Raw genomic sequence first — 27,804 nt, 5'->3', positions numbered from 1 at the left:
CCCAGTCCCGCTCCCTCCTCCTCTCAGTGCCTCTTTCTCCGCCCCGCTCCCCCCCAAACACACTCGCACACGGGCTCTCAAGGTGTTCTCCGCACAGCGGAAGATGGCGACAGACTGAGGGGGCATGGCCAGCGGGAGCCACGGGGCCGTGTGGCTCGGCGGCCGCCACAGCGGTGCTAACGGGAGACGGAAGCGAGAGGCGCACTAAGTGAAGCCCCGTGTCGGCGTCCGGCGCCTGTGGCGCCGCCGGGAGCCAGGTGGCCCGCCCGAGCCGGAACTCCGGGAGCAGCAGGCGCGGAGCCGGAGCGGAGCCGGCCCGGGACCGGCCCAAGCGAACGGCCAGAGCGCGAGCGAAGCCCGAAGGGCCGGGCAGCGGGCCGGCCAGCGGGCCTAGGAGGGCGCGAGCGAGGCAGGGAGCGGCGCGGAGCAGGCAGCAGGCGGGCGGGCTGACGGGCGGGCGGGAGCCGCGCGGCTCGGGGCGAGCGAGCGGAGCGCGGTGGCCGGGCCCGCACGGCGGCGCTGAGGGGCGCAGAGCTGCGCCGAGCCGAGACGGCCAGAACAGAGTGCGAGCCGGGCGGCCGCCGGCGCGGAGTGGAGTGGCGCGGAGCTGAGGGCAGCTGAGGGGCCCGACACTATGAGGAGTGCGGCGCCGCCGCCGCAGCCGCCACCGCCCCAGTGCCCCGCACCGCCCCCCGCCGGGACGCCGGGCAGTGCCTAGCGGGCCGGGCGGCGGCGCCCGGGCTGCAAGCGAGGGAGCGCGGGAGGAGCGCGGGGACGGCACGAGAGCACCCCGCGACTCTGGCCTGAGCGGGGCCCCGGGCCGGCCGGCCTGCCTGCCTCACCATGCAGCCCCCGAGGTAGAGCCTGGACGGCGCGGAGGAGCGCGGAGCGGCGCGCAGCCCGCTCGCCCGCCCGTGACGGCCGTCCGGCCTCGCGCCTGCCTGATCCCTCCAGCCCGGACCCCCCTGAAATATGTTCAGGGGCGCTTGGATGTGGCCCGGGAAAGACGCCGCCGCGCTGACTATCTGCTGCTGCTGCTGCTGCTGGGCTCCCAGGCCGAGCGACAAACCTTGCGCTGACTCTGAGCGGGCGCAGCGATGGCGACTGTCCCTGGCGTCCCTGCTCTTCTTCACCGTGCTGCTCGCTGACCATCTGTGGCTGTGTGCGGGGGCCCGGCCCCGGGCCAGGGAGCTGAGCAGCGCCATGCGGCCGCCCTGGGGGACCGGCCGGGAGCGGCAGCCGATGCCTCCTCGCGCGGTGCTGCCCCTGCCGCCGCCGCCGCCCGGCGAGCCCAGCGCGCCCCCGGGCACCTGCGGCCCCCAATACAGCAACCTGACCAAAGCCGCCCCCGCTGCCGGTCCCAGGCCGGATTGCGGTGGCGTCCCAGAGCCCACGGGGCTGGACGCAGCTTGCACCAAATTGCAATCTTTGCAGAGACTTTTTGAACCGACTACCCCAGCCCCCCCACTGCGGCCCCCTGACTCCCCTTCTCGTGCCCCGGCCGAGTTCCCCTCCGCCAAAAAAAACTTGCTCAAAGGCCACTTTCGGAACTTCACTCTCTCCTTTTGCGACACCTACACGGTCTGGGACTTGCTGCTGGGCATGGACCGCCCCGACAGCCTGGACTGCAGCCTGGACACCCTGCTGGGGGACCTGCTGGCCGTGGTGGCCAGCCCGGGCTCCGGGGCCTGGGAGGTGTGTAGCAACTGTATCGAGGCGTACCAGCGGCTCGACCGACATGCTCAGGAAAAATATGACGAGTTCGACCTCGTGCTGCATAAATACTTACAGGCAGAAGAGTACTCAATCCGGTCCTGCACGAAAGGCTGTAAGGTAGGGACTGGCGTCCGCGGGCACAATACCTCCCTCGGCGGCGGCGGGAGCGGTGGCGGTGGGACCCGGAGAGAAAAGGAGGTCTGCCTCCCTCTATCCACCTCACCTCCTCCCATCACCCCCACCGTTCACGGTAGGGCACTAGGAGTGCTACCTTGGGACCCTCCCCCAGAGAGGGGTGCCGCAGGGATTCAGGTCAGTTAACCACCCGGCCAACTTCTATTAATCCGGGGTTTGGGCACCTTCGGACTGGGGCTTCCTGGTGCCCCGCCCCCGCATGAGGAGGGAGGGGTCACGGACAAAGGGGTGGAAAGAGGGATCTGGCAACCCCCAAGTCTCCATCCTCAGCCAGCGGTGCCCCCTTCCTTTCCGGAGCCGGCATTGAAAGTCCTGGGACTGACTGGTGCCGGCGGAAGGCCAGAGGGGGAAGGAAAAATATTTGGCAACCTAACCCTCACCCTTTGGCCCCTGCCAGTGGGTGAGAGGAGAGGCATTCCTGCTGATGGGGCACTCGGCTCTATTGACCTTATATGACCTGAGGTGGAGCCCAGGGATGCCTGTCTTCTCCCAAGGAGGGAACCAGCCCCTCTTCCCTGATAAAAGGAGTTGGGGGACAGGGCAAAGCGGCTCGTGGGAGGACCACTGGGGGTTGCTGCATTACAAAACTCCCAGTGCCTTCCCAGCACACTGGGGTAGCGGTGGAGGGAAAGCTGGCTGTCTGGCTGCCGGGGACAGGCATCCAGAGGAGAGGGGAGGCCACAGCAGAACGGGCCTGCCTAGGGCAGAGCCAGGTATGGAGAAACTTCTTGACCCTCGGCAGGGTCATTCTGGACAATAGGTGCATGGCCGCTGTAAACATTTGGGATGTGGTGCCACTGCTCTGTTTGCTCAGCTTGGCCAGGTGGCCTGCTGTTGGGAGAAAAGAGACTAGCAAGGTCAAAGGGTCAAGTGAGGAGGAGACCAGGTGGGGTGGTGGCCTCCCTCACCCTGGAGCCAGGGGGGCTGAGAGCTGGAGAGGGAGACAGTGACTCCTATCCTAGCTTGTCTCCCTCTGAGGCCTTGGGGAGGGGCAGCAAGTGCCCCTTTCCAACGAACGTGCCCCCTGCGGACTTCTTCAGGGTGCCACGCTCTCGGTGGGCTCCTTAAGGATTTGGGCAGGGGATTGGGGAGGAAAGGGGTAGCTCCTTGCTCCTGACTTCACTTTCTCATTCTCCTTTTTCCTGTTCTCGTAACCTAGCAGTCTCCCTCCCGCCTCCCTCAGCCTCAGCTGACTCACTGCCTCACTCACACTACCAAATGAGATATTCCACTTCTTAAAGGTGTACAGACAGATAGACAAACACACACTGCCATACAGCACCACCACCACCCCAGGCAAAGTCATGCAGAGATAGAGAGAGGTCGTCACATGCACAAACAGTGCCAGCGAGGCAGACACCCTGTCACACACACGCCTATCTCCCTACGATGCCAGAGACACACAGGCAGGCGGAAGAACTGTCACATGAAGAAGGACACATTTTGTCATAGAGAGAGACCCACACACACCCTCGATGTCAGTCACAGATACACACTCAGGGAGAGCAGAGGGATGTGGTCCACAGCAGAGAGAATAAAGGATGTCTCTCTCTGTGGCCCTCCTTCCAGTCCCGCGGCCCCAGTCATTTTCCTTCCCTTCGGCCACCAGGATGACTGAGAGACCACACCACAACTTGCCCGTGGGTTTCTTTTCCCACGTTGTGGTTGGCCCCAAGCTCTGTCTGGTCCCACACTAAATAATAACACCCCGTATTAATTATTTTCACCAAGCACTTTGATGGAGGAGAAAGACAACTGATGTCTTGGATGCAGGAGGCCTCATCACCTCTACCACTTGTTAGCAGTGTGACCTTGGGCGCGTCACTTCACTTCCCTAAGCTTCCATTTCCTCATTTCTAACACAGGACCCATAATCCTTGCTCTGCCCACATCCTGAGGCTTCTGTGAGACTTCAGTGGGAAAAGATAGCTGATAGCGTTTTGCAGTAATAATATGACACCGGACATTGACGTTATGCTTAGGGTCTTAACCTCTCTCACAGATCTTTCGAGATCACAACTGCCCAGGGAGGATGGCAATACCAGCACCGTTATCCCCATTTTACAGATGAGGAAACTGAGGTGCAGGGAGGGGGATCAAGCCTTTTGCCCTGAGGCTGCTTAGCCGACAAGCAGGAGTGCCAGGCCTCCAGCCTGCATGTTCTGCCAAGGAGCGGAGGCATGCTTTTGCCATAGCCTCCCATCAAGTCCCCCCCTGGCCAGGGCCCTCCCTGCTCTCCTTTGTCTCCTTGCCACTGTCGCTGTCGCTCTCTTGCTCTCCCTCTCAAGTCAACTCCGCCTGCTCTCTTGCTGCCCGTGCTGGGAGGAGGCTAGTGCCTGCCTCCTCCTGGGGGGTCTCCCTCTCCTCTCCAGCGCTCACTCCCTCAGCTGAGGCCTAGACCCACAGGATTCTGGATCCCAGCCGTGTTATGGGCACTGAGGGACAAGGCAGCCCTGCTCTGCTCCAAACTGCAGCCCCTCCCCCTTCACCCCACCACTCCACCTCTATCCCAGTCCTTTTTGCCCATTCCCATGCCTGCCCCCAGGCTCCAAGCCCTCTCCTGTCTAGCCTCTCCCCCAGATGGGATCCCTTGCAGATGACGCCTCATCTCCAAAGCTTCTCCCGGGTGGAGAGCCCATAGCCCAGGCCAGGATGAGGAGGCTTCCTCTGACTTCTGGAAACCACGCTTGGAGGCTCTGCTCCAGGCCCAGGTGACCCCCATCCCTGGGGCCCTGTCCTGAGTGTCTCAGTCAGATCGGTCCTGGGCAGCTCCAGAAACCCTGTTCTCTCCCTTGGCAGTGCCTGCCCCTGTTTTGGGCCATGCAGGGCCCCACGAATCATACCTGTCCTCACTGCTGCTTGTGACACCTCCCAAATTAGTACCAGCTGCAACATTTCCTTAATGTGCGACTGACTTCCTCTCACACGGCAGGGGATGTTAACTTAGGCAGGCCCATGCCCATCCCCACCCTGGCCTCTCCCACCCCCAGGCCAGAGCTCCACCTGGGCCCGGGCCCCGACAGCCCCGAAACCCTCACCTCCCCTTCCCCTTGGCCCTCCTTCCCAGCCCTGCCCGAAAGCCACCTCACCCTCCCCCCCAACACACACACAGCCCTCCATCCTCCCAGCCCTGCTGTGCCCCTGCCTGGTTCCCATCCCCTCTTCCCCCACCTCTGCCCCTCTCTGACTCAAAATTTAGGACAGTGTGACTACGGGGAGTGGTGGAAATGAAAACAAAACCCTGGCTTCTTCTCTCATAGTTCTGATCCAAGAAGGGCTAGAAGCCCAAGAGAAGGACAGTTCACTCTCTTACCGGCCATAGGGCCACAGAAGTAAAGGTTGGTGCCAAGGAAGGATGTGACAGTTCTACTCTGCTCTGGACAGGCCCGAACCCACCTGGCAGACTGTGCGTTCCATTCTGGCTCTCACACTGAGCAGGTGGCGAGGAGGCTGGAACCCAGGTTCTCCTGGACAGAGCTGAAGGAGCTGTTTCGCCTGGAGAAGAGGAGACTCAGGAGGATGTGGTCTCTGACTTCAAACCCCAGAAGAGTTGTCATGGTGCAGAAGAAGCATGTCCTGCTGAGCCCCATATGGACTTCGTAGTTCGAAAGTCCTGGGGTCAGAGCCAGCTCTTTTATCTATTCCGCACCCCCCATGTGACCTTGAGCTAGAGACTTCAACTCTCTGAGCCTCACTTTTCTCATCTGTAAACTGGAGCTAATTCATCATAACAGCCCTGTGAGGTCATTAATAATGACAAGTCTGCACAGTACCTAGGCCTGGCACATCGGAGTGGCTCAGTTAGCAGCTTTTTTCCTTCCAAAGAGGGAACAGACTACCCTAGGAGGAAGTGAGCTCCTGATCCTGGCCAACGGCTGGCCTGACTCGAGCAGCCCCTTGGAGGAAATGCCATGGAGACGACTCTAACTCCAGGTTATGGGAGGAGTTGGACAGGTGACCTCTGAGGTCTGTTTCAGCGCAGGGTTTAGGCCCGAGAGCCGAGCCTGCTCCCTGAACGGTGGCATTGGATGGGGACGGCTGGCGGGGGGGCCTGACACTCCACACAGAGGAGGGGGGACTGCCGGAGCCAGCGGCTCGCCTTCCGCCCGTACCCGCTGGGGCCTTGCTCTGCCTCTACTCCGGCTAGCAGCTGTTTCTGCCTCACTGCCTTCCTTTCTCCTCCCACCTGCCACAGCTTTCCTGCCAAGCTGGACTCCTGGGCTAACACTGATGCTGAGAGCAGGGAGCTCAGGTCACTGGGCAGAGGGCACATGCTCTAAGTTGGCAGTGGTGCCTGTTGTCACCCAAGCTCGCAGGCCGGGAGTAGAGGCCCACAGTCGGCCTCCCCGACCCAGGGTTCTCACGGGCAAAGAGGGTGCCCTGCTCCATGCTGGGGTTGGGGCTGGGGTGGGGGGTGGGAGGAAGCGGGAGGCAGTCAAGACGTGGCCTCCTGGGAACCATGGCAAAGTCTCCCCTGGGGAGGAGCCTCTAAATCCACAGAAGCTCATTGCCCAAGAATGTGAGCATTGGGCTTCTGGGAAGAGACGGGGACAGAGAAGAGGTAATGTGTATAGATCAGCCAAGGATACAGTGGATTAAACGTGGGAGGGGGAAAGTGACCTCATGCTGCCCACACCTCTCCAGACCACCTCACCCCCATCCTGACCCACCCCCACCCCCCATAGTCTTCCCAAATTTTAGCCCACACCCAGCAAACCCATCCACATTCCAGTGGCCCCACAACCTTTGTGATCTCTTAGAAGATCGCCCTAGACCCTTCCCAAACCACACCCCACACCTCACTTGCTAATGCTCACCCCTACACTCCCCCAACCCCCCACTTCTCCCAACAGTTACCTCCAGCCCCTCACCCCATCTCCCATCCCACCCCGCTCCCCTCATCACCCACCTCTACCACACACCCCTCCCAACTTTTACCCCATGCCTTTCCCTTCTTCTGGCCTCCCCTGCAATAACCTCTGTGCCCCCTCACCCCTTGCATCTCTCACACCCCATTCACACTTCACCTCCCTTATCCCCGTGTCTTCTCCCGCCTCCCCTTCCGTCTTCTGGTCCCCTCTTCTGTCCCTTCCCTCCCTCCCTCTCTCCCTTTTGGCTTTTGTGTCCTCCCTGCCTTCTCCCCTCCCTGCTCAGGGTGGACATGTGTATGTGTGCATGCACACACACTTAGACACAGACACACACTCGCATGGACACACAGTCTTCTTCATGGCTACTTCCCATCCTTCCCACATGCTGGTGCCTGACTACTATAGTTACCATAGCAACGGGAACCTCCAGGAAGGATACACTGGTATCTCCTGAAGGTGGGGGTGGGGGGAGCTAGGTGGAGGAAGGGAGCCCAGCAGCCTCCCACCTAGTCTCATGGTCTGGCTGGAAGAGTCTGCTGAACACAGCGGAGGCAGTGTGGGGGCGGGGGGAGGGGTGAGGAAAGGGAAGACAGTGGGCGGGGCTGAGAATAAAGGAGGGTCAGAGATCTCTGAACACCTCCCAAGCCCAAGAGGGCGCTTCTAAGTCCTATGGGTGCGTGTCGCCTCCTCCCCAGGCACTGGTACCTCATGGAAAGGGCACCCCCGCCCCTTCGTGTGTAGGTGGGGATGTAGGAGGACATCTCAGGCTCAAGGGTGGGAGTTTGCCCTAGAAAATCTTCTCCCTTGGGGCAGTTCTTTTGTGTTCCCACCCTCTGAGGCTGTTTACCTGCTATGTGGCCATGCAGACCGGCCATCAAACCTACCCCCCAACACCGCCTTAGCTCATGTCTCAGCCGCGGGCAGATTGCAGCTGCAGGTGTTTGCTGGAAAGCCAGGGGCAGCTTCCGAGGGGTCTAGACAAATACGGGCTTCCAGGAGCACCTTTGTCTGATGCTGACCTGGGAGGTCTCCGGAAAATGGGTATGTTGTGCTCCTGTGGTTACAGGCACTTAGACCAGAGTGTGTGCGGGTGGCCAGGGATGCTGGATCAGACTTTTCTCCCTAGGCATAAGAGGAGGTTCAGAAAAGCCTGAATTTTTGACACCTTGAGCCAGGTCGGGTGCTTAGAGGGGAGTGCAAGGGCATAGGCGGGTTGCAGCTGGCCCCGGGGAGGGAAGGAGTTACTACAGAGTGACAGGGGCTGCCAGGACCAAAGCTCCTGCTCAAATGGATCCTGGAGAAGGGAGCTGGAGCCTGGGCCACATGTCTCTGGGCTAGAAGGCTAGGCAGACTGGCGCCCAAGAAGAAAGGGGTGAAAAAGGGAAAGGGGGAAAGAAAACTGCAAGCTTTTGAGTGCCTGCGAGACTACAGGGACTTTCTATGTGTCCATAGACTCATTTAAATCCAATCATCCCAGCAGGCAGGAACTATCATTATCCCCACTTTGCAAATGAGACAGCTGAGGCTCAGTGAGGGCCAGTGACCCACCCATGCCACGTAGCCAAAAGGTGGGGGGACTGGGATACAAAATCAGGTCTGTCTGCTCTCTCCCCAGAGCACACATGCACAAAGGAAATGTTAATGATCTCCTCCAGCTGTCGGAAGCAATGCCCAGCTGGCGACCGAGAGACTGGGCTGCAAGGCCACCCTGACCTCAGAGGAGGTCCAGCAAGGCCTCCTGGCAGCTTGGGGCCCCCTGGAGTGGCTCAGGTGCAAAGTGGGGGGACCCACCAACAGCCTCTTTGTTCAGCACCCCAGTCTCTTGTCCTTGAGACCCAGTGACAGTCACCAGTATCCTCTTGGGAGAGTGACAGAGGATGGGTACCAGGAAGGGACATGTTTGCTGCCTCCTTTGTCTGCAGGCTCTACACAAGAGGTGGGAGGAGCCGGGCTCCCCCTGCCTGGAGGGAAAGAACTGTTCTATTTGAGGCCTCATCCGCTGGAAAGACCAACCAGTGCAGGAGGGGAGGAGGTCCTCCTAGGCAGGCCTAGTGCAGGCCTGAGCACCTGCTAGGAGAGCTGGTAGTGGAAACAGTGAGATCTTGTCACCCCAGAGCCTGCTGACGCCTGGGCTGAGCTTTGGACACCCACTTCCCATGCCACTGTTTTGGTGAGCTCTGGCCTGGGATGGCTAGGCTTCTCTTGGGAGTAGAAGGAAGTGCCAGCTCACCAAGTTCTGCCTGCCTGCCGAGGGACAGGGCATGGTGGTAGGCATTACCATTATTTCCTATAAGTTTATTTGATTATTTGGATAGCCTGGCGACCTGGCAGATCTGTGAAAGGCGAACATATCTGCTTAGTGTTCACCTCAACTAGAACTTCCAACCGAGCCAATCCTCCGGAACTGTAGACACAGAATCTTTTTAAAAACACCCTTTTTTCCAATTACAAAAAAAAAAAAAAAAAAGGTCTTTGAGAAATTCTGGAAAATAGAAGTATAACAGGTAAAAGACCCCAGAGACACTCTTAATGTGTCTTTTTGTGGCATATATAAATATACATCTACATATGTCACAAAAAGGCATATCTTTTTTTAAATTTTATTAATTTCAGAAGGAGAAAAACAGAGAGAGTGAGAGTGGGGAAAAGGCAGAGGGAGAGGGAGAGAGAGAATCCCAAGCAGACTCCCTGCTGAGTGTGGAGCCAGACACGGGGCTCCATCCCAGGACCCTGAGACCATGACCTGAGCTGAAATCAAGAGTCGGACACTTAACCGACTGAGCAATCCAGGCGCCCCTATATATATCTTTCTAGTTTTTTCATTATAGTAGAATATACATAACATGAAATTTGCCATTTTAACAACTTTTCAGTGTATGGTTCAATGGCATGAAATACCCTTGCAATGTTGTATAATCATCACCACCATCCATTTCTAAGAGGTTTTTATTCTCCTAAGCAGAAACTCTGTACCCATTAAACGATAACTCTGCATTCCTCCCTCCCCCAACCCCTGGTAACTTCTAGCCTACATTCTCTCTCCATGAATTTGACTCGTCTAGGAACCTCATCTCCGTGGAATCATGCACTACTTGTCCTTTTGTGCCTGGCTTATTTCATTTAAAGTAATGTTTTCAAGGTTCATCCACGTTGTAGCCTGTATCAACACTTCATTCTTTTTTATGGTCGAATAGTATTTTATTGTCTGGATATACCATATTTTGTTTAGCCATTCATCTCTATGGACACTTGGGTTATTTCCACCTTTGGGCAATTACGAATAAAGCTGCTCTGGACATTCATGGACAAGCTTTTGTGTGGACATATGATTTCATTTCCTTTCACCTTTTGTCTATTGTGAGTGATGTCGTTACGGACTTTGGGATAAAAGTATCGGTTTGAATCCTTGCTTTCAATTGTTTGAGGTACATACCTAGATGCGGACTTGCTGGATCCCTTGGTAATTCTACGTTTAACTTTCTGAGGAACCACCACGCTGTTTTCCACGGCGGCCGTACCATTCTACATTCTTATCAGCCATGTGCAAGTGTTCTTAGTTTCTCCACATCCTTCCCAACACTTACTATTTTCCATGTTGATAAGAGCCACCCTAAAAGATATGACTATCTATCTTTACATACTTGAAATCATACAGTTTTTTTTTACCCTGCTCTTTTTCAGTTATTGTTAAAGTTATACCGAGTCTCTTTCCATGTAATTAAATATTCAAAAACAGCAGTCTTGAGGAGTGTACAATATTCTATCACATCAATATAGTGCAATTTATTTAAGTAGTCCCCTACGTGAGATATTTACTTCCAACTTCTACTATTATAGTTAACGCTGTGATGAATATCTTTGTTCATAAATCTGTCAGATCTATGATTCCTTTTTTTAATAAATGTTATCTCAATCATATTTTTCTTATTTCTCTACTTTGCCGAGTTCCTCAAACCACAAAATAATGCACGCTCATTGCACCAAAATCTAACAATACAGAGGTTTACAAAGGAAACATTAATAATCCTCCCAGTGCCACTGCCCTGAGGTCGCTGATGTTAACAATTTGGTGTGCATCCTTCCGCCCCTCTCTCTGAGCTTACATAAACATTTGCACACACAATGACTTTTTCTTTCCTTTGTTTTGCATACAAATGGGAGCATAAACATTAATTCCGCAGGATGAACATTTGGGACTCGTCTAACAGATTCAAAGAGTATTAACCTTTTCAAGGCTCTTGACATACAAATTTCTTTCTTACCAAATTTCTTTCCACAAGGATTATTCTAGTGTATACCTTCACCAAAAGCGTGGGACTAATTTACCACCCTTTCCCAGCATTGAGTACCACATTTTTAAAACTTTTCTAATTTGGGGTTGAAAAATGGTATAGCATTGACTTTTAATTTGCATTCCTTAGGTGAAAAATTTGTTTTTCTTGTTTATAGGCCCTTTGTATTGCCCGTTTTGTGAATTGTCTGTTTGTGTCTTGTGGTTTTTATTGATTTTTATGTACTCTTTCATAGGTATTAATGACTTTAACCTTTTTCTGATCACATTTGTGGCAGTTATTTTTCTCATTTGTTATTTCAATCTTAGAGCTGAAAGGAAGGAATGGGAAAGAAAAGAACTATCCCAGACCCTCCTTAATTCTTACGTCTGCCTTGTGAAGTGCAAAAAAATATTTATCCCCATTTTACATAGGAGAAGAGAGGTTCAGAGAGGTTAAGTAACTAGCTCAGGGTCATTCAGCTAGTAAGAGTTGGAGCTGGGATTTGAATCCAGGTCAAATCCAGGGATTTGATTGCCAGAAGGCAGTGGTACTACCCAATCTATGCCAGTGCAATTGAACTATAGGTAAAGCTTTGTGCTAGTTGCTTTACAGACATAATTTATAGAAAGGTAAGGATAAGTGCCTTTATTATCTCCATTTTGCAGGTGAGGAAAATGGAGATCAGGGAATTTAAGTCACTTGCCTGAGGTCTCATAACTGGTAAGAGCAGACCTGGGATTTGACCACAGGGTGGAGTTTAAAGATGTTTGACCCTCTCACACATGCTGCCTCCCTAGGGACCACCTTCTTGGCTCCACATTGAGGCCCAAAGAGGGAGAATCCTCTGCTCATAGCCACCTAGCAAATTAGTGGCTGAGTCCCCGCCTCCTTACGGGTGACTTGTCCAAGTTCACAAAGCTAGCCTCTGGCAGGGCCAGAATCGGAACCCTGCTCTAGCTGACTCTCCATCTGACTCGAGCAAAGGCTTGGCAATGCAGACATTTCTGGGGCATGCTGGGTAGGAGCCGTTAGGTAGAGTGCCCTGAGGCCTTTCTGAAGGAATGGACTCTTGCACTGGAGTCTTCCAGGGCAAGGCATTTCCAGAAGCCCCTAAATGATAGGACCCGGAACCGGAGAGCTAGTGTCCAAAGGCAAGAAAGCCTTTCTACGGGGAGACAACTGCCCTCCCTTCGCCAGTTGCCAAAGATTAAAGCAGAAATAGCGAGTCTTTAGCTCTGGGTAGGAAGCTGGTGGGTTTGGAGGAAACAAAGCTGTATTGCCTCTTTTCGACATCTCCATCTCCCAGGGTGTGTGTCTGTGTGTGTGTAGAGGAAAGTGGGAAGGGAGTGCTTTGACGGGAGAGTGGAAATGGTCATGTGTGGTCCCTAATACCCAAAGGTTCTTCTCCCCACATCCCCTTACAAAGAAAACCTTACTCATATGAGAAATGGGCTGAATACACTGATGGTAGAAAACCACTCTCCCATCTAGTCCTAGAAATCTCTCCCCAACTTACCTGAATTGAAAGTCCATCAAAAAGATTTGTTTGAGTAATGAGCTAAATCCTTCAGTGGTAACAGTGAAATGGAGAGACCAGCCAAGGGGCAATATGCATATAAGAGCTTGGGCACTGAAGTCCAGGTAAATCTGGTTTTGAAATCTGTCTTCTCCATAAAATAGTTGTTGAGACCTTGAACATGTTCTTTCACTCTCTTGGAACCTCACTGTCTTCACATTTGAAATTAAGAAATAGGGTCATTCATTGTGATGCTTAAATGACATACAACATGCTAACCTCTTAAGACTATAGTACCTATGGGGGGGAAAAAAGACTACAGTACCTATGGGGTGGAAATTGCTCACGAAATGGTAGCCGTCATTATTATTACTGGCTCTGTGGCCTTGGGCAAGTTATGTAAACTCTCTGGTCCTTCCTGTTGTCATCCACAAATATGTCTCCACCTCAGGGGGTGGTTTCGAGGATTCAATGAGTTAATAAATGTCAGTTGCTTAGAACAGAGCCTGGCATATAGCAAGTACTTAATAAATGGCAGCCAGTATTATTCTCACCTTAATTAGATGTGCTTCATCCAAGTGACTGTTGAATACCCAATTGAGATTGACAACACTGGGATGGACTGCTTAGGAGAAGGGAAAGGTAATTTGGGAGCAGGCGGTGAAGTGTCTGGCATGGGAGTGGGAGGTTGGGAGCCAGAAGGCAACTGGAGAGATTCTAGTGAGTGAGGGCACAAAGACATGCTTAGGTGGGGGAAGAAAGAGGCAGAGATGGAAGGACTCCAAAGCCTTGATTCACCTCATCCCTAGAGACCAAGCACGGCTGACAGATCCTTTTATCAGGTCTCTGTTCTCCCCAGCCTCTCATCTGTCTATCAAGGTACTGCATTTGGGGAAGGAGGTAAGGCAGGGTCAGGGAGCTGGTTTCACAATGATCCCTGTGGAAGGCTAGAGATTGCTTTCTGGGCCTGGGCCCAGGGCTAGCAGTGTGTGGCAGACAGTGTGTCTGGGAGGGGGCAGTGGAATTTTATGCTGCACATGTCTGAGTGGGGCTCAAAGGAAGCTATGTCTGTCACTGTCATGCTGGCATCATTCCTGTGGTGGCCTGCACAGCCATTGGGCACAGAAGCCCCCAAAGCTCCTGTCCTCTCATATTAGGTCCTCTCTTTGGCTATAGGACCACTCATTAGTTCTGTTGGCCTGTTAAGCTGACCTGGCCCAAGCCCATGGCCCAGGCAGTGGTGATGGAGTAGATGATCCAGGACTGGGCAGTGCAGGGCCTGGGGCTTTGGGGCTGAGTCTGGTGAGTTTGGTCAGATTAAGTCTTAGACATTCTGTTTTATTGCTTTTGAGGGTCATGGATGCAGGTAAGTTTATCTTTTTGTTTCATTTCCCTTTTATCAAAGTATTACATGTCCATAATTTTAAGAAACCTGTATAAGCTACATATGTACACTCGCTCTTCAGAATCAAACACTTGAAATTCTCTTATGTTTTTCTTCTGATATTTATCTCCACATTTCTAATGGTATGCCAATACTGCTATTTCTTGACTTGTCTGTTTTAAATATCAGTGTGTGTGTATGTGTGTGAATTATATATATATATATAATACATATATATAATTTAATGGCTTTCAAATGATAAATATAGATCTCAATGCTTATAATTAAAACAGAAGCCTTCTGCTCAACCCCTGAGCCTCACTCTTCAGAGTTAAATATTTCCAAATCTCTTTGCTGTTTCTTCTGATATTTACCCCCGCATTTCAAAATGGCATGCCAATACTACAGTTTCTTGAGGTTTTTGTTTTAAATATCTATTGACTTTATTTTATTAGAGGAGGATTTAGCTCTCTTACTACCAGCAGCACCATATGTGCACACACACTTCCCCTCCCTTCATACATCCAATATTGGCATATCACAATTTCTGATTTTAACAGTATTCCATTTTTACATTCTTAGGACTATAAATATTGTTCACAGCTGAGTCATGTAGAATACTGGATTACATTTCCTTCCTTGGTCAACTTGTTTTCCTGGAGTTAATATTTGCCCCTTTTTTGCTTAGTTCTCTATGACTTTCTGCTAATACATCTCAATTTCCCCATCGGAGCTGTAAAATTCATGCAAATACATTGACATTACATAACCCATTACTTCTATCTTTTTCTTGCAGTTCTCCACCTTACTCCAAACTGGGCTAGTTGTTGGAGGCTTCATTTTCAAGTGCTCAGATTTCAAGTACTTAGCGAGCACCTTTTGTGTATACCTAGCTCCATGTGAAACACTAGACACCGGCCTTAGGCCGGTGCACAGATAAGTAAGATACAATCCCTGTCCTCAGGGAGCCTACAGTCTCAAGGATTTAATTTATACAGATGTCTTACCAGAAGGCTTGGGATCCTTGCAGGGACTTTGATCTAGGCTGTGCCTTTGATCCCACACTCCAGGCAGGCCTTATCTCTTTCCATCTCTCTCCATTGAATTACCAGAAGAATACCACACAGTCCCCAAGAGAGCAAATGTGGTCTTAGGCTGCATTAACAGAAACAGAGCTTCCAGGTCAGGAGGGCTGATACTTCTACTTGACTGTGTTGATCAACTCTGTTTGGGAATTGGGTTCTGTTGCAAGGGACACAGAAAAATAGGAACTCATCTGAATATGAACAACCGGGATAGAAGAGAGAACTGGAAACCACATCCTATGAAATAATTGGAAAAAGAAAACAAAAACAAAAACTGGGAATGTTTGGCTCCATAGAAGGGTAGTCTACACATTGCTACCTCCATTTTTCTTCTTTAACATTGGCTTTTAAATTGGCTACAGTCTGGTTTCTGCCCCCACTGCTCCACTGAAACCGTTCTCACCGTGATGAGACTGCCAGCATGTTTCTAAGTCCTCATTTGCTGACCACTCCTCTTCTTGGAAACTCTCTCCTCCCCCAGTTTATAGATTGCTACTCTTGTCTGTTCTCCTCTGATCTTTTAGGCCACTGCCTGATCTTCATCAGATTCCCTTCCTCCACCTTTCCCTTAAACGTTAGTGTTTTCCAGGGATCCACTGTTGGTCCTTTTCTCTTTGTGTTCGCTCTCCCTAGGCAATATCATCCACTTCCTTGGCTTCTGCTCTTGCTTTATCAGTCAGGTGAGCTAGGTTATGCTGCGGCAACACACAACTCCTAATCATCTGAAGCTTAACACAACAAACAGTTAATTTTTGCTCACAAAACATGTCCAAAACAGGTCAGCAGGGAGCATCTGTTCATGATAGTCACCAAGAGACCCAGGCTAGTGGAGGGTCCGTTTCAACACTTCTTCCACAGGCAGCAGCAGAGGGAAGAGAATGTGCCACATCATATACCAACTCTTAAAGCTTCTCCCGAAACGTGATCCACGTCACTTCAATTCACATTTCATTTGCCAAAGTAAGTCATAGGGTCATGCCTAACTTCAAAGGGTAGGGGAAGGTATAGTCCTACCATGTTTCTAATGATTAACCCTTATCCCTTGGTGGGATTTATCTCTGGCCCAGACCTTCCTTCTGAGCTCAGACCATTATGTCCAACTGCCTCCTTGACATTTCTACCTAGCTGACCCACATATACTTTAAAGTCAATATGGTCAAAAACTGAATTCATCTTTTTTGCCCCCAATTCTACTCTTCCTCCTGATTTCCCTTCCTTAATGAATGAAACTACTATTCATCCTGCCACCCAAGCCAGAAACCTGGTAGTCATCCTGGACCCCTCCCTCTCTCTCATTTCCTACCTCCATAAGTTATCCTATTGATTCTACCTCCTTGACGCCTCTTCTCACATCCGCCTCTTCTCTCCATTTCTTTTTTTTTTTTTTAAAGGTTTTATTTATTCATTTGAGAGAGAATGAGATAGAGAGAGCATTAGAGGGGGGAGGGTCAGAGGGAGAAGCAGACTCCCTGCCGAGCAGGGAGCCCGATGCGGGACTCGATCCTGGGACTCCAGGATCATGACCTGAGCCGAAGGCAGTCGCTTAACCAACTGAGCCACCCAGGCGCCCCCTTCTCTCCATTTCTTAATTGTGCAGCTGCTGCCTTAGTTGAGGTCCCCATCATCTCTCACTCAGATTATTGCAATAGTTTCCTAACTAGTCACCCTACCTGCAGTCTTGATGCCTATACTCCATCATCCACACTTTAAGACATAGCCTGAAAAGTTAGCCACAAAAGTGATAAGTGGTCTTTTAAAAAGCAATTATTTAAAACCCATTAAAGGTTTTCAGTTGCCTATAAGATGAAGCCCACCTCCTCCTCAACATCCAGAGCATATCATAACATGGGTATGGCCTTCCTCTGCAGCCTCACCTCCCATTACACCCCCCTTTGCAACCTCTAACTAAGCTAAACTACCTACAGCGTCTGAACCCAGCACTATTTGACACTTCCAGGCCTTTATACCTGCTGATTCCTTTGCTTGAAGTACACTTATTCCTGTCCTATTCCACCTAGTGAACTTCTACCAATTTTTTTCCAAGTCCCAACTCAAGCCTCCTCCACATGGAGATGTTTTCCTATCCCCAGCCTTCAAAACACAGTTGATCACTCCTCCCTCTATGCTAGCACTGTACCAAGTACATACCATTTAGCACAGTGACTTATAATGATTGATTCACATGGTTGTCTCTCCTTCTTCTTGAAGCTAGCAACCTTATCTTACTCATCTTTATCATATGTATCCCCTCATCACAGTGCCAGACACTCAGAAGGTGTTCAGAAAGTGATCACTTCATGAACAAATGAATGGGAAGACCTGACTCAGGGAAGTTTACAAATAACTGCAGGGCTATCCAGGGGGACAGGAAGCTGACTGTAGATCTAGTAGGAGCCATGAGTAAAAAGCCACAGAGAGGCATTATCTCACCCCAAAAGAAGGAAGAACTTCTTTAACTGCTAGAGTTGTCTGAAGAGATGGGCTACTCTAGGAGAGAGTAAGTGCCCTGAGACAATAGCGCTTGGCAGTGATGTTGGAGTGGAAATTCCAACAGCAGAAAGGGAAGTGGAGTGATGACTTTCACAGTCCTTTCCATTCTGGAGCGGTCATGAACCTGCCTCCTCTGCTCATCTGATTGATACGGATCATCTCTGCTCCTTAAGAGCCACCCCTGCATTAGGAACACCACTTTTCCACTGACCAGACTGCCCCTGGCCAAGCCAGGCCCACCCAGCCATTGGTCTTTAAGCAGATGGCCTGGGAAGTTTCGAGGTGCGAGGTCCCTCTGGAACTGCACTGGCTTTAAGTTCTTACCCACCTCTCCAGCCATCTCCCCTACCTTTCCTTCAGGCCAGGCCAGGCCACTTGGACCCATGACTGATTATTCTCTGAAGCAGGAAAGCTGTTGCTTATTTTTATAGCCACTTAAGCAAAGCCATATCATCCACCTGGATTTGCCCTGTAATGCCCCTAATCCCAGTCTGACTCTGCCAATCCCAATGAACTCCGGCTGTCTCCAGAGAGTTATGTCCATGATCTCCTTTCCCTGAACTGGAGACCGACTTTGACCTTACCCTGTTCTGATCCAATTCTTTGAAAGCCCAGAATCAGGAATAGGAGCATGTGGCTCTTTTCAGACCCTGCCCAAGGAGGTACCTCACAACCTCACAAAATTCTAGGTGTGCTGATGGATGTGGTGCAAAGAGGCATACGTGTTTTAATCCTGGCTTTGTAGCTGAATTCTTGCATGCCTCTGACTTGGCTAAACTGATCCCTTTTTTTGGGCCTCGGTTTCCTCCTAGGTAAAATATGAAGGTGGGGTGGTTACTTGTGTGCTGTGGACAGTGGGTTTCATCCCCAGGTCCAGCCCAGATTGTTGTTCTGCCTCCACAGGCTCTGCAGCTGCAGCTCCTGGCCAAGGGTCCCAGGAGAACACTAAGAAAACAAGCAGCCATAAAGAGAAGGTCTGTAGGGAGGATTTGGATGGGGAAACAGACCCTAGGGACATTAGCAAGTTGGAATCCGAGAAGGAAACTGCCGACTTTCTGGTTGGCAAGAACAGAAGCTCTCCTCTCTGGATGGTTTTCCAGCTCTTAAACCAAGGAGTCCAGGATGGCCTCCTCTTTCTAAACCCTCTGGCCCTGAATCTTGGCTTTGGGCGCTGTGTGTGTACATACTCACTTGTGTGGATTCACACAGCATCCTGGGGGCCAGGAGAAGTCAGACACTTCTTTCCAAAGGAGTGTAGGGATGAGGATGCCCTGGCCAGGGCTGCAAACCAGGAAGCAGGAAGGTAAGGCTTTCTAAGTTCTCCTGGTCCTCCCTAAACTGGCAGCTGCAGAGCCCAGGAGGGTTTGGGATCCCCCTTATCTTTCCCGCTCCCATTTCAAGAGTGGCTTAGCGGCCCAGTTGGGAGGAGGGGTGGGATAGCCTTCCCAGCTTCCTTTTTGGGTTAATTGGTGTTCCCTCTACTTACTCCCTGCTTCCTTCCCCTCCCAGTTCCCATAGCAACTTGGCTGCAGCAGCCAGAACTTGATTGAACCCAGTGGTAGCCTGACTGAGGTGGGAAAGGGGGTTCTGTAGGAAAAGGAGGCACTGCCAGGTCAAGTCTTCCAACCCCACCCATCCTCTGCCACTACCTGGAGGGTCCAGGATGGTTAAGCTTAGAGGACAGCACATGATGAAGGCTTTTCTGCCAAGGCTGGAGTTTGAAGAGCCTGAAAGCCCAGAGCCAGCCTGGTTCTCAGCTAACCTCCCCTGTGCATGCCTTTGTGTGCCCTGCCCCTGAGTGTGGAATTCAGAGTCATTGGTAGGATTGTCCAGTAAGAAGAACCGTGGAGTTGGAGCCAAGAAACCCGGTTTCAGGTTTCTCCCTCTGCCATTATTTTATGTGACTATAGACAAGTCATTCCCCCTTTTCTGGGCCTCATCTATAAAATGCAAGTAGAGGTGCTAAGCTGATAGTTCTCTGCCTATTATAATTACCTAGGGCGTTTTGAAAAACTACGTATGTGTGGGTCCCACCCACAAGGAATCTGACTTTGTTGGTCTGGAGTGCATTTTTTAAAGACTCTCTGAGCAATTCTAATATGCAGCCAGAGTTGAGAGACTAGAGCAAGAGATCTCCAAGGGTCTTCCAATGGACTGTTGTCTGGTTCTGAGACATTTCTTCCTTTTCCCTACATGCCCCACCTCCAGCAAGCCCCACAGCTTCCCTAACCCTGGCTCTCCTGGCTCTTCCCCATCCTTATGGATGAGTATTCAGGCCGCCCCCTGTGACTGCCCAAACACCCCGGTGCCCTCTGGCTCAGTCCTCACACTGATCGGTCGGGGCAAGCTACTTAGGCCGGATAAGGGAAAAGGGCTGTAGAGACTGACAGGCTTGCTGCCCAGATGGTAGCCCTGAGAGACAGACTTTTCACTTGAGAAGGACCCCAGGCCACCACTGAAGCAGGTGAGCCAGCAGTGGCCTCAGCTGGCCCTCTGTGAGGCCAGGAAATTGGATTACCTCTCACCCCCTTTTCGCTTTTCCTCCATTCCCCTCATTAACTCGTTGCCTGTTCCTGCCTAACCACCCACAGGCCTGGTGTCCTCCTCAGGCAATCTGCTCACCCACTTGTTGTCATGGTGACCCAGGCTAGGGGGTATGGGTCTTCCACTTAAGTGGAAAGGCCACACTCCTACTGTCAGGCCACCCCTCTCCCAACCCCTGCCTCCCTCTCTCCCTCCCTCTCTCCCAGAGCATACAGGTGAGTGCCCAGCCACCATAGGCTGTTATTAGGCCAATCACAGTTGCCTGGGAGGAGGGCTGCAACTCCAATTGGGCCTTCTCTCATAGGAGCAAGAATATTGAACTGGAAGAGCCCAGGGAGAATCCTACAGGGAGCTCTGAACCCAGTCGGTGGAAGAGGGAGGGATTCCACACACTTTGGGGTGAGGATTGAGGAGGACCCTGGGTCCAGGCTGCTGAGATTGGAGCAATGGCTGTGGACAGAGCCTCACCTTGGCACTCTGGATTCCAAAAGATGGAGGGGGTTCTCTGCGGCACTGAGCGCCTTAGCTCTAGGCATCTCCTTTTCTTTCTTGCCTTGCTTTTATTTCTTCTACCTTCCTTCTGTTCTCTTATCCATCATCTCATCCCTGCTTTCTTATATCCTCATCTTCCTCACCCACTTTAATTCCCCTGCTCACTCTTACCCTCATCTTTGTGACTTCCTCTTTCTTGCCCCTCCTCTTCACAAACCCTCTCTTACTCCCTCTGATGTCCCCACCCTTTTATCCCCCAGCTCTTCCTTACTCTTCATCTTCTCTCACCCTCACTGCATCCCTTTACCTCCCTTACCCTCCATCTCTTATTCCTCTGCTCTTTCTCTTCAGGTCTACCGCCATCACCACCATTTCTTACCCTCCAACTCCCTACTCTTTCTCACTCTCTCTTTCTTACACACTCCTCCCTTGTATACTCTTACCCCACTGCCACTCTCTTCTACCCCTTAGCCCCCCTCTTGCCTGTCCACCTCTCTCTTATCCTGCCTCTTACCTTCACTTGATCTCTTACACCCTCCTTTCATTCTCTTCTCATTCCTTTGCACATACATTTTATCCCAGTAATTTCACTTTTCAGGGCTTGTATAAGTAAAATTTAACACAGGTGTGCAAGAGACACGTGTATGAAGATATTCACCAAAGCATTGTTTATAATAGTGAGAACTTGGAAATAACTTAAATGTCCATCCACAGATTGGTACTCTTCTAATTCCATTCATACAAAACTCTCTGTTCTTTTAGCACACCATGAATTTACTTACCTCCACACTTCCACGTAAGCTGTTGCCTCAGCCTGGAATGCCCTTTGGTCTCATCTCTACCCATCCCGTCTAAAATCCTACCTTGAGTTCTAGCTCAACTATTATCTTCTCACTTAAATCTTCCCCAGCTTTTCTATTTGCTTCCCTTCAATGGCCAGTGGTTTACCTCTCCTACATTATAGATCATACACCATAGATTCAAATTAGATGCATCTAACTATGAAACTGGCATTTCTCTGAGAGTAGGGACATGTCCTCCTTTACTTGTCCTGTTCACTCAATCAGCAGACATTTTTTATGTTATATTGTGCCGAGTACACAATGGTCAATAAGATAAACCATGTCTGCTCTCATGCATCGCACATTTTAGTGAGGTTGACTGAGGATGCAAACAAAGTCATACTTGTGGTGAAGAAACACTTAAGAAAAAGAGGGAGTAATGAGAAGGCATCCTCTAAATGAGAAGGCATCCTCTAACTAGAGGGGTCAGGGAGACCATCTCTGAGGAGGTGACATTTGAACCAAGGCCTGAAAGATGAGAAGGACCTAGCCATGCTAAAAGGTGGGGGGAGAGCATTCCAAGGCAAGAGAACAGTATGAGCCAAGGTCCTGTGGTAGGAAGAAGTAGGGTATGTTCAAGGAAAAGAAAGAAAAAAAAGAAAGAAAAAAAGAAAGAAAACCTATGTGTGTACATGTGGAGTATGACGAGCTTGAAGGGAGAGATAGGAAATGAGTTTGGAGAGACAGATGGGAGTCAAGTTATGCAGGGGCTTGAAGTCCGTGGTCAAAAGTTTGGATTTTATTCTAAATGCATTGAAGGGGTTGAAGCAAGGGAGTAATATGATCTGGTGGTGTTTTGAGATCACTCTTACTCCTGTGTGAACAGTGGATTGGAAAGATGAAGAGTAGAGGTGGGGAAGCCAAAGGGGAGACTCTTGTATAGGTGGAGGAAGAATTGTCATGCCTCTCTGATGGACTGCATGCGGGGATGCACAGAAAGAGAGGAGTGAAGGCTGACCCCTAGGTTTCCGGCTTAATACTTGGGTAGTTGGCCATGGCACTTCATTGAAATGGTCGAAACTTGGAAGTGAGGGCAGGTTTGGAGTAAAAAAAAAAATGAAGAACTTCATTGTAAGATTTAGAGCATGTTAAATGTGAGATGCCAGTGAGATATCAAAGCACCAGGCAACACTTTGTTCTTCAGGGGGTTGATTTGCACTACAACCCACTACCACCCACCAGCACCACCCGTCACCACCCCCTGCTTTGGAAAAGCCTGCTGTGGGGATACATTGTGAAAGTTCTCGGCCACGGTGAAGTTATTTGTATTTTACTGTAAATGTTTCAAGTCAGCGTAAGAAGCTCTGTCCATGTTGTTCACAGTGTGAATGAAAGGCTTCCAGCAGCACAATGACCAGGGCTCTTGTTCAAAATGCAGATTCCTAAGCCCACCTCAGTCCTCTTGAAGCTGAACTGGAGGGAGCTAATCTGCCTATTTAACAAGCACCCCAGGGGATTCTGAGGCCCATTGAAATCTAAGAACCTTTGCTGTGAGAAGCAACAAGGTGTCCCTAAAGATATGAGGAGGATGTGGGCAGGGCTAACCTCATAGGCGAGAGTTGCCTGGGCATCCTGTTAAAATGCATGCGCTGACACGGCAGGTCTGGGGCGGGGCCTGGGATTCTGCACTTCTCACAAGCTCCTAGGTGATGCTGATGCTACTGGTCCAGGTCCACACTTTCAGTAGCAAAGAGCTAGATCAGTGGTTCTCAATGGGGGATGATTCTGACCTCCCCGCAACCCCGGGACATTTGACAATGGCCAGAGACATTTTTTGGTTATCACAAAAATGGGAGGGGGATATGACTGGCAACTACTGGGCAGAGTCAAGAAATGTCACTTAATATCCTATAGTGCACAGGGCAGTTCCCACTACAGAGAAGTATCCAGTCCATGGGTATTTACTGAAAGAAAATAAAAACACTAATTCAAAAAGATATATGCACCCCTATGTTTATAGCAGCATTATGTACAATAGCCAAGATATGGAAGCAACCCAAGTGTCTATTGCTAGATAAATGGATAAAGAAGATATGGTGTGTGTGTGTGTGTGTGTAATGGAATATAAAAGAATGAAAATAAAAGTCATTAAAAAATGGGATTGTGAGACAACATGGATGGACCTAGAGGGTATTGTGCGAACTGAAATAAGTCAGACTGAGAAAGACAAATACATATGAGTTCACTTATATGTGGAATCTAAAAAGCAAAACAAATGAATAAGAAGCAAAAAGCAAAATCAGACCTAGAAATACAGGGAACAAACTGAAGGTTGCCAGAGGGGAGGGGATGGAGGGATGGGTAAAATGAGTGAAGGGGACTGGGAAGTACAGGCCTCCAGTCATGGGACGGATAAGTCACAGGAGTAAAAGACACAACACAGGGATTAAAGTCAATGGTATTATAATAGTGTTGTATGGGGACAGATGGTAGCTACGCTTGTGGGGATTATAGCATAGAGTTGTTGAATCACTATGTTGTACATCTGAAACCAATGTAACATTGTATGTCAACTATACTTCAATTTCATTAATTAGTTGATTTAAAAAAATTTTAAGGTTTTATTTATTTGAGAGAGAGAGAGAACACGAGCAGGAAGGAAGGGCAGAGGGAGAGGGAGAAGCAGGCTCTCCGCTGAGCAGGGAGCCAAACATGGGGCTTGATCCCAGGACCCCGGGATCATGACCTGAGCTGCAGGCGGATGCTTAACCAACTGAGCCACCCAGGCCCCCTTTAAAAATTAAAAAAAAAAGAATTATCCAGTCCAAAATGTCAGCAGTGTTACTGGGGAGAAAGTCTGGGCTTGATGATAGCCAAAGAGTATAGAGCAGGGAACCTCAGCTAGGACCCAGTGCCTGGTAGGAGTGAGCGAGATGAGGAACAGGAAGTATACTGTAAAGTGAAACTGCAAAGGAACGTTTCCAAATGAAACGTGCTATCTGCCCCACACCAGGGCTGAAGCCAACAGGACAGAGCTTGGGTTAAGTAGAGCTTGAAAACACATGTGGTGCCTGGTAAGGCAGATTCCTGTTTTCATTAAAACTAACCCCTCACATTTGTGTTGCACTTCAGAGTTTACAAAACATTTTCTCATGTGTCTTATTATCTGATCCACATAACACCCTAAGGAGGAAAGGGCAAGGATTATTTTTTCCATCGCTTTCTTGAAGTTAGAAATCTTACACCATTGGCCGAAGAAGCATTTGCGGAATTGAACAGAACTGAAATCTACCTCATTATAAGTGACTCCAGGCAAGTCAGGATACCTCCTTGGGTCAACTAAACTAGTAGGGTTGGATGGGATGATCCGTAAGACCCCTTCCAGCTCTGACATAGGAGTAATTTTGTGATTTTACCAATGGGGGGGAAAAATGTAAGTCTTGGAGGACTGCAGATTAGGGGCCTTGGGACTTCGGGCTATGAGATGGGAGATTTTCCAGTAGGATGTAGTGGTCTTGACCCACACACTTCTTCTCCCCCGCCCCCTGGATCCTGGCGTTGGGTGGGTGGGCAAGTACACCCCCTCCTTCATCCCTCTCTTTTGAGGTAGGAAGGGGCTGGTGCCTGGGCTGACGCTCTTTCCTCTCCCCACAGGCGGTCTACAAGGCCTGGCTGTGCTCCGAATACTTCAGCGTGACCCAGCGGGAATGCCAGCGCTGGGTGCCCTGCAAGCAGTACTGCCTGGAGGTGCAGACCCGGTGCCCCTTCATACTCCCTGACAATGAGGAAATGGTGTACGGAGGGCTTCCAGGCTTTATCTGTACAGGTAAAGGCAGAGCACTGCGGAGGAGGGAGGAGGCTGGGGGCCCAGGGCAGGCACCAGCCTGGGGGTGTGGGAGCAGGGAGGACAACAGGGAAGTCAGATTAGAAGCAGGTTAGTGCCTTGAAGAGTGGGCAGCGAGGTCCCCAGTTTGGGACAGGGCTGAGTGGAAGAGGGGCAAAGAGCACAGGGGCCATCTCTATCCGCCACATGCCCGAGAAACTGTCTGGAATCCCTGGAGAGAAGTATCCAGAAAGGGAAGGCGCTAAGGGGCAGGGGGAAAGGAGCCTGGGCCAGGGATACCAGAGCAGCTGTAGCTTTGAAACTCTCCTCTCTAGGAAAGCCATCTGTCCCCTTAGCACCCCACCGCACCTTCCTTATCCATTGGCAGGGTTGCTGGATACTTCGCCAAAGCGACCGGAAACCAAGTGCTGTGACGTGCAGTGGGTCTCCTGTGAGTCGGAGAAGAAGAAGTTCAAGGAGACTGAGGCCCCCAAAACCCACCACCAGCAATTCCACCACTCCTATTTCCACCACTACCACCAACAATACCACCACTACCACCCCCGCCATGAACCCCCAGGCCACATCAGCCACAAGCCCTCCCTGCTGCCGGTCTCTGGGGGCTCCCGCCTCAGCCCCAGCAGGATCCGGCTCTATGTCCTTGTTCTCATGCTCCTCCATACCATGGTGTCCTTCTCCAGCAGCCAGGGTGGTGGAGGACTGGGGCTGGAGGCACTGCCTGCCCTAGATGAGGGCCTGACTCGGGAAGAGTGACAGCAGGGAGGGAGGACAGACCTCCACCACACACTGACATCAGCTCCAGCCCCCCAGGTGGAGGGGGAGGGGCTCCTCCCGTGGGAGGTATAGGACCAGGTGGGGGGCAGGGGGACATGGGGGGCCACACATCACCCCCAACCTACCCCCACCCCAAAAGCAGCTCCAACAGAACGGCCAGAGGGCCCCAGAGAGCTGCAAAACTCATCCGGGACAAAACGGAGAGCAGCAGGTGCCCCCCCTCTGGTCCCCATCTATGGGGCTTAGCAAAAAAAAGGGGGGGGAGTGGGGGCTGGAAGTACCCACTCCTGCTGAGAGCCCTGACCCTAGGGAAGGAGGCTGCTCACCCAGCCTTGGCCCTGCAGGGAATGTTGGGGGGCACAGAGGGGAGAAGCTCTTTCCCCCCTCCGCATTCCTTTTGTTGCCACGATCCTTAATTCCCTCCTGCCCATACCCCTACAGGCAATGGCAGACGGTGCAGTTGCCCTCCTCCCACTCAGCACACCTTGCCCCATGTGGGGCCGCCACAGGCAAGTGCCAGGCTGGGAAATGAGGAGCGCACAGTCGTGGCTAGGTCGGGGCCCCAGTTAAGCCCACCACCCTAAGCAATGAGGGGTAGTAATGGGGTACAGAATGAGTGGTGAGAGAGAGTGGAGATAGGGAAGAGGGAGAAGAGAGGAGAGGAGAGGAGAGCAGAGGAGAGGAGGGGAGAGGAGAGATGTGGGCAGAGAGCTTAGAGAGATGGCTGAACCCTCTATAGTCACCTGGCTTGGGGAGGATGGATGATCAGTGTCAAGGCAGGCTCGAGGACAGCTCCCCAAATCAGAAAGGGTTGCATAAAGAGTCCTGTGGGGAAAGAGCACCGGAACTTGGTTGCTGGGCCTCGAAACAGAAGGCTGATAGCACATAGTCAGACTGCCACTGTCTGAAGGGCCATTATCTTACAGAAGGTGCACATACTCCCAAGGGCCACTCTTGCCCTGGAGATCTTGGCCTTGAGGCCAAAGATGTTTCCATTTCCGATCTCCATGGGGAGGAGGGACTTAAGCCCAGTGGGTCAGGCCTGGCCTGGGTCCCCATACACCCTCATTCTGTCCTAGCCCAGGCCTCCATGAAGGAGAACCTGGTGGCATCGCCCCAGAGCTCTCCAGAGATGAGCCTCCCCCGTCCCCATCCTGTCCCCATCCCCAGCCTACCAAAGAGTATTCGTCCCATCCCATCCCTGACCCTGTGGGTTACTATCTCAATTGTGGAACAATCAGACTCTTCCTCACCCTGTAGCGGGTCCCCTGATCCAGCCACCTCTGCCCCTTCCTGGAGAAGGTCCAGAGACAGGCAAGAGGACCCACTGAATAAAGAGAATGTTCTGGTGTCTCTTGGCTGAGACACTGGAACTGCTTCGTCAGGCCCAAGGGCTAGACAAGAAAAGAGTCCTCGAGAGCCTCTTGGGGGCTGTTAGCCTTGTGCTGATCTCCTGGGAGTGGGAGGCCACGTTGCCTGGGACATCCATAAGCCAATAGGAGCAGACAAGAAAGGCAGCCAGAACTGTGTTCCTGGGGCAGGCCGAGGGGCTTTCGGTGGCAGAAGGGCCTGTGTCCTAGGCTGCGATGCCAGTGAGTAAGGGGATGGGGAGGGGACAGCCGGAAGTGGTTGGCAGGGGAGAGATGGGAGACCTCCCCAGGAGAGAGGGAATCATTCAAGGACCTCCGCTGGGTCCCAAATAGGCTCCATGAGACTGGGGAGTCCTTCCCTGCCAGTTTTCTCATTTGTCACGGCCTGTTTCCCTGCCCCGATCCCCTTGCCCTTGCCCACACACTCCCCTGTTTGGCCCACAGCACTTCGGGCCTAGCCACATGCC

At 51.5% G+C, this 27,804-nt stretch overlaps 1 protein-coding gene across 1 annotated transcript; it reads left to right on the top strand.

The window, feature by feature from the left end:
• The first annotated feature begins 972 nt into the window (after positions 1-972).
• On the top strand, positions 973-25,946 carry NALF2 (NALCN channel auxiliary factor 2). Its single transcript, XM_021680141.1, has 3 exons — positions 973-1,833; positions 25,004-25,175; positions 25,561-25,946. The coding sequence occupies exons 1-3, from the start codon at positions 973-975 to the stop codon at positions 25,944-25,946; spliced, it is 1,419 nt and encodes a 472-aa protein (XP_021535816.1).
• The last annotated feature ends 1,858 nt before the right edge of the window (positions 25,947-27,804 follow it).

This window comes from Neomonachus schauinslandi, chromosome X, assembly GCF_002201575.2.
Source record: "Neomonachus schauinslandi chromosome X, ASM220157v2, whole genome shotgun sequence".
Classification (NCBI taxonomy): Eukaryota; Metazoa; Chordata; class Mammalia; order Carnivora; family Phocidae; genus Neomonachus; species Neomonachus schauinslandi.
Note: the sequence above shows the minus strand (reverse complement) of the source record. Positions and strands in the feature narration are given on the sequence as shown.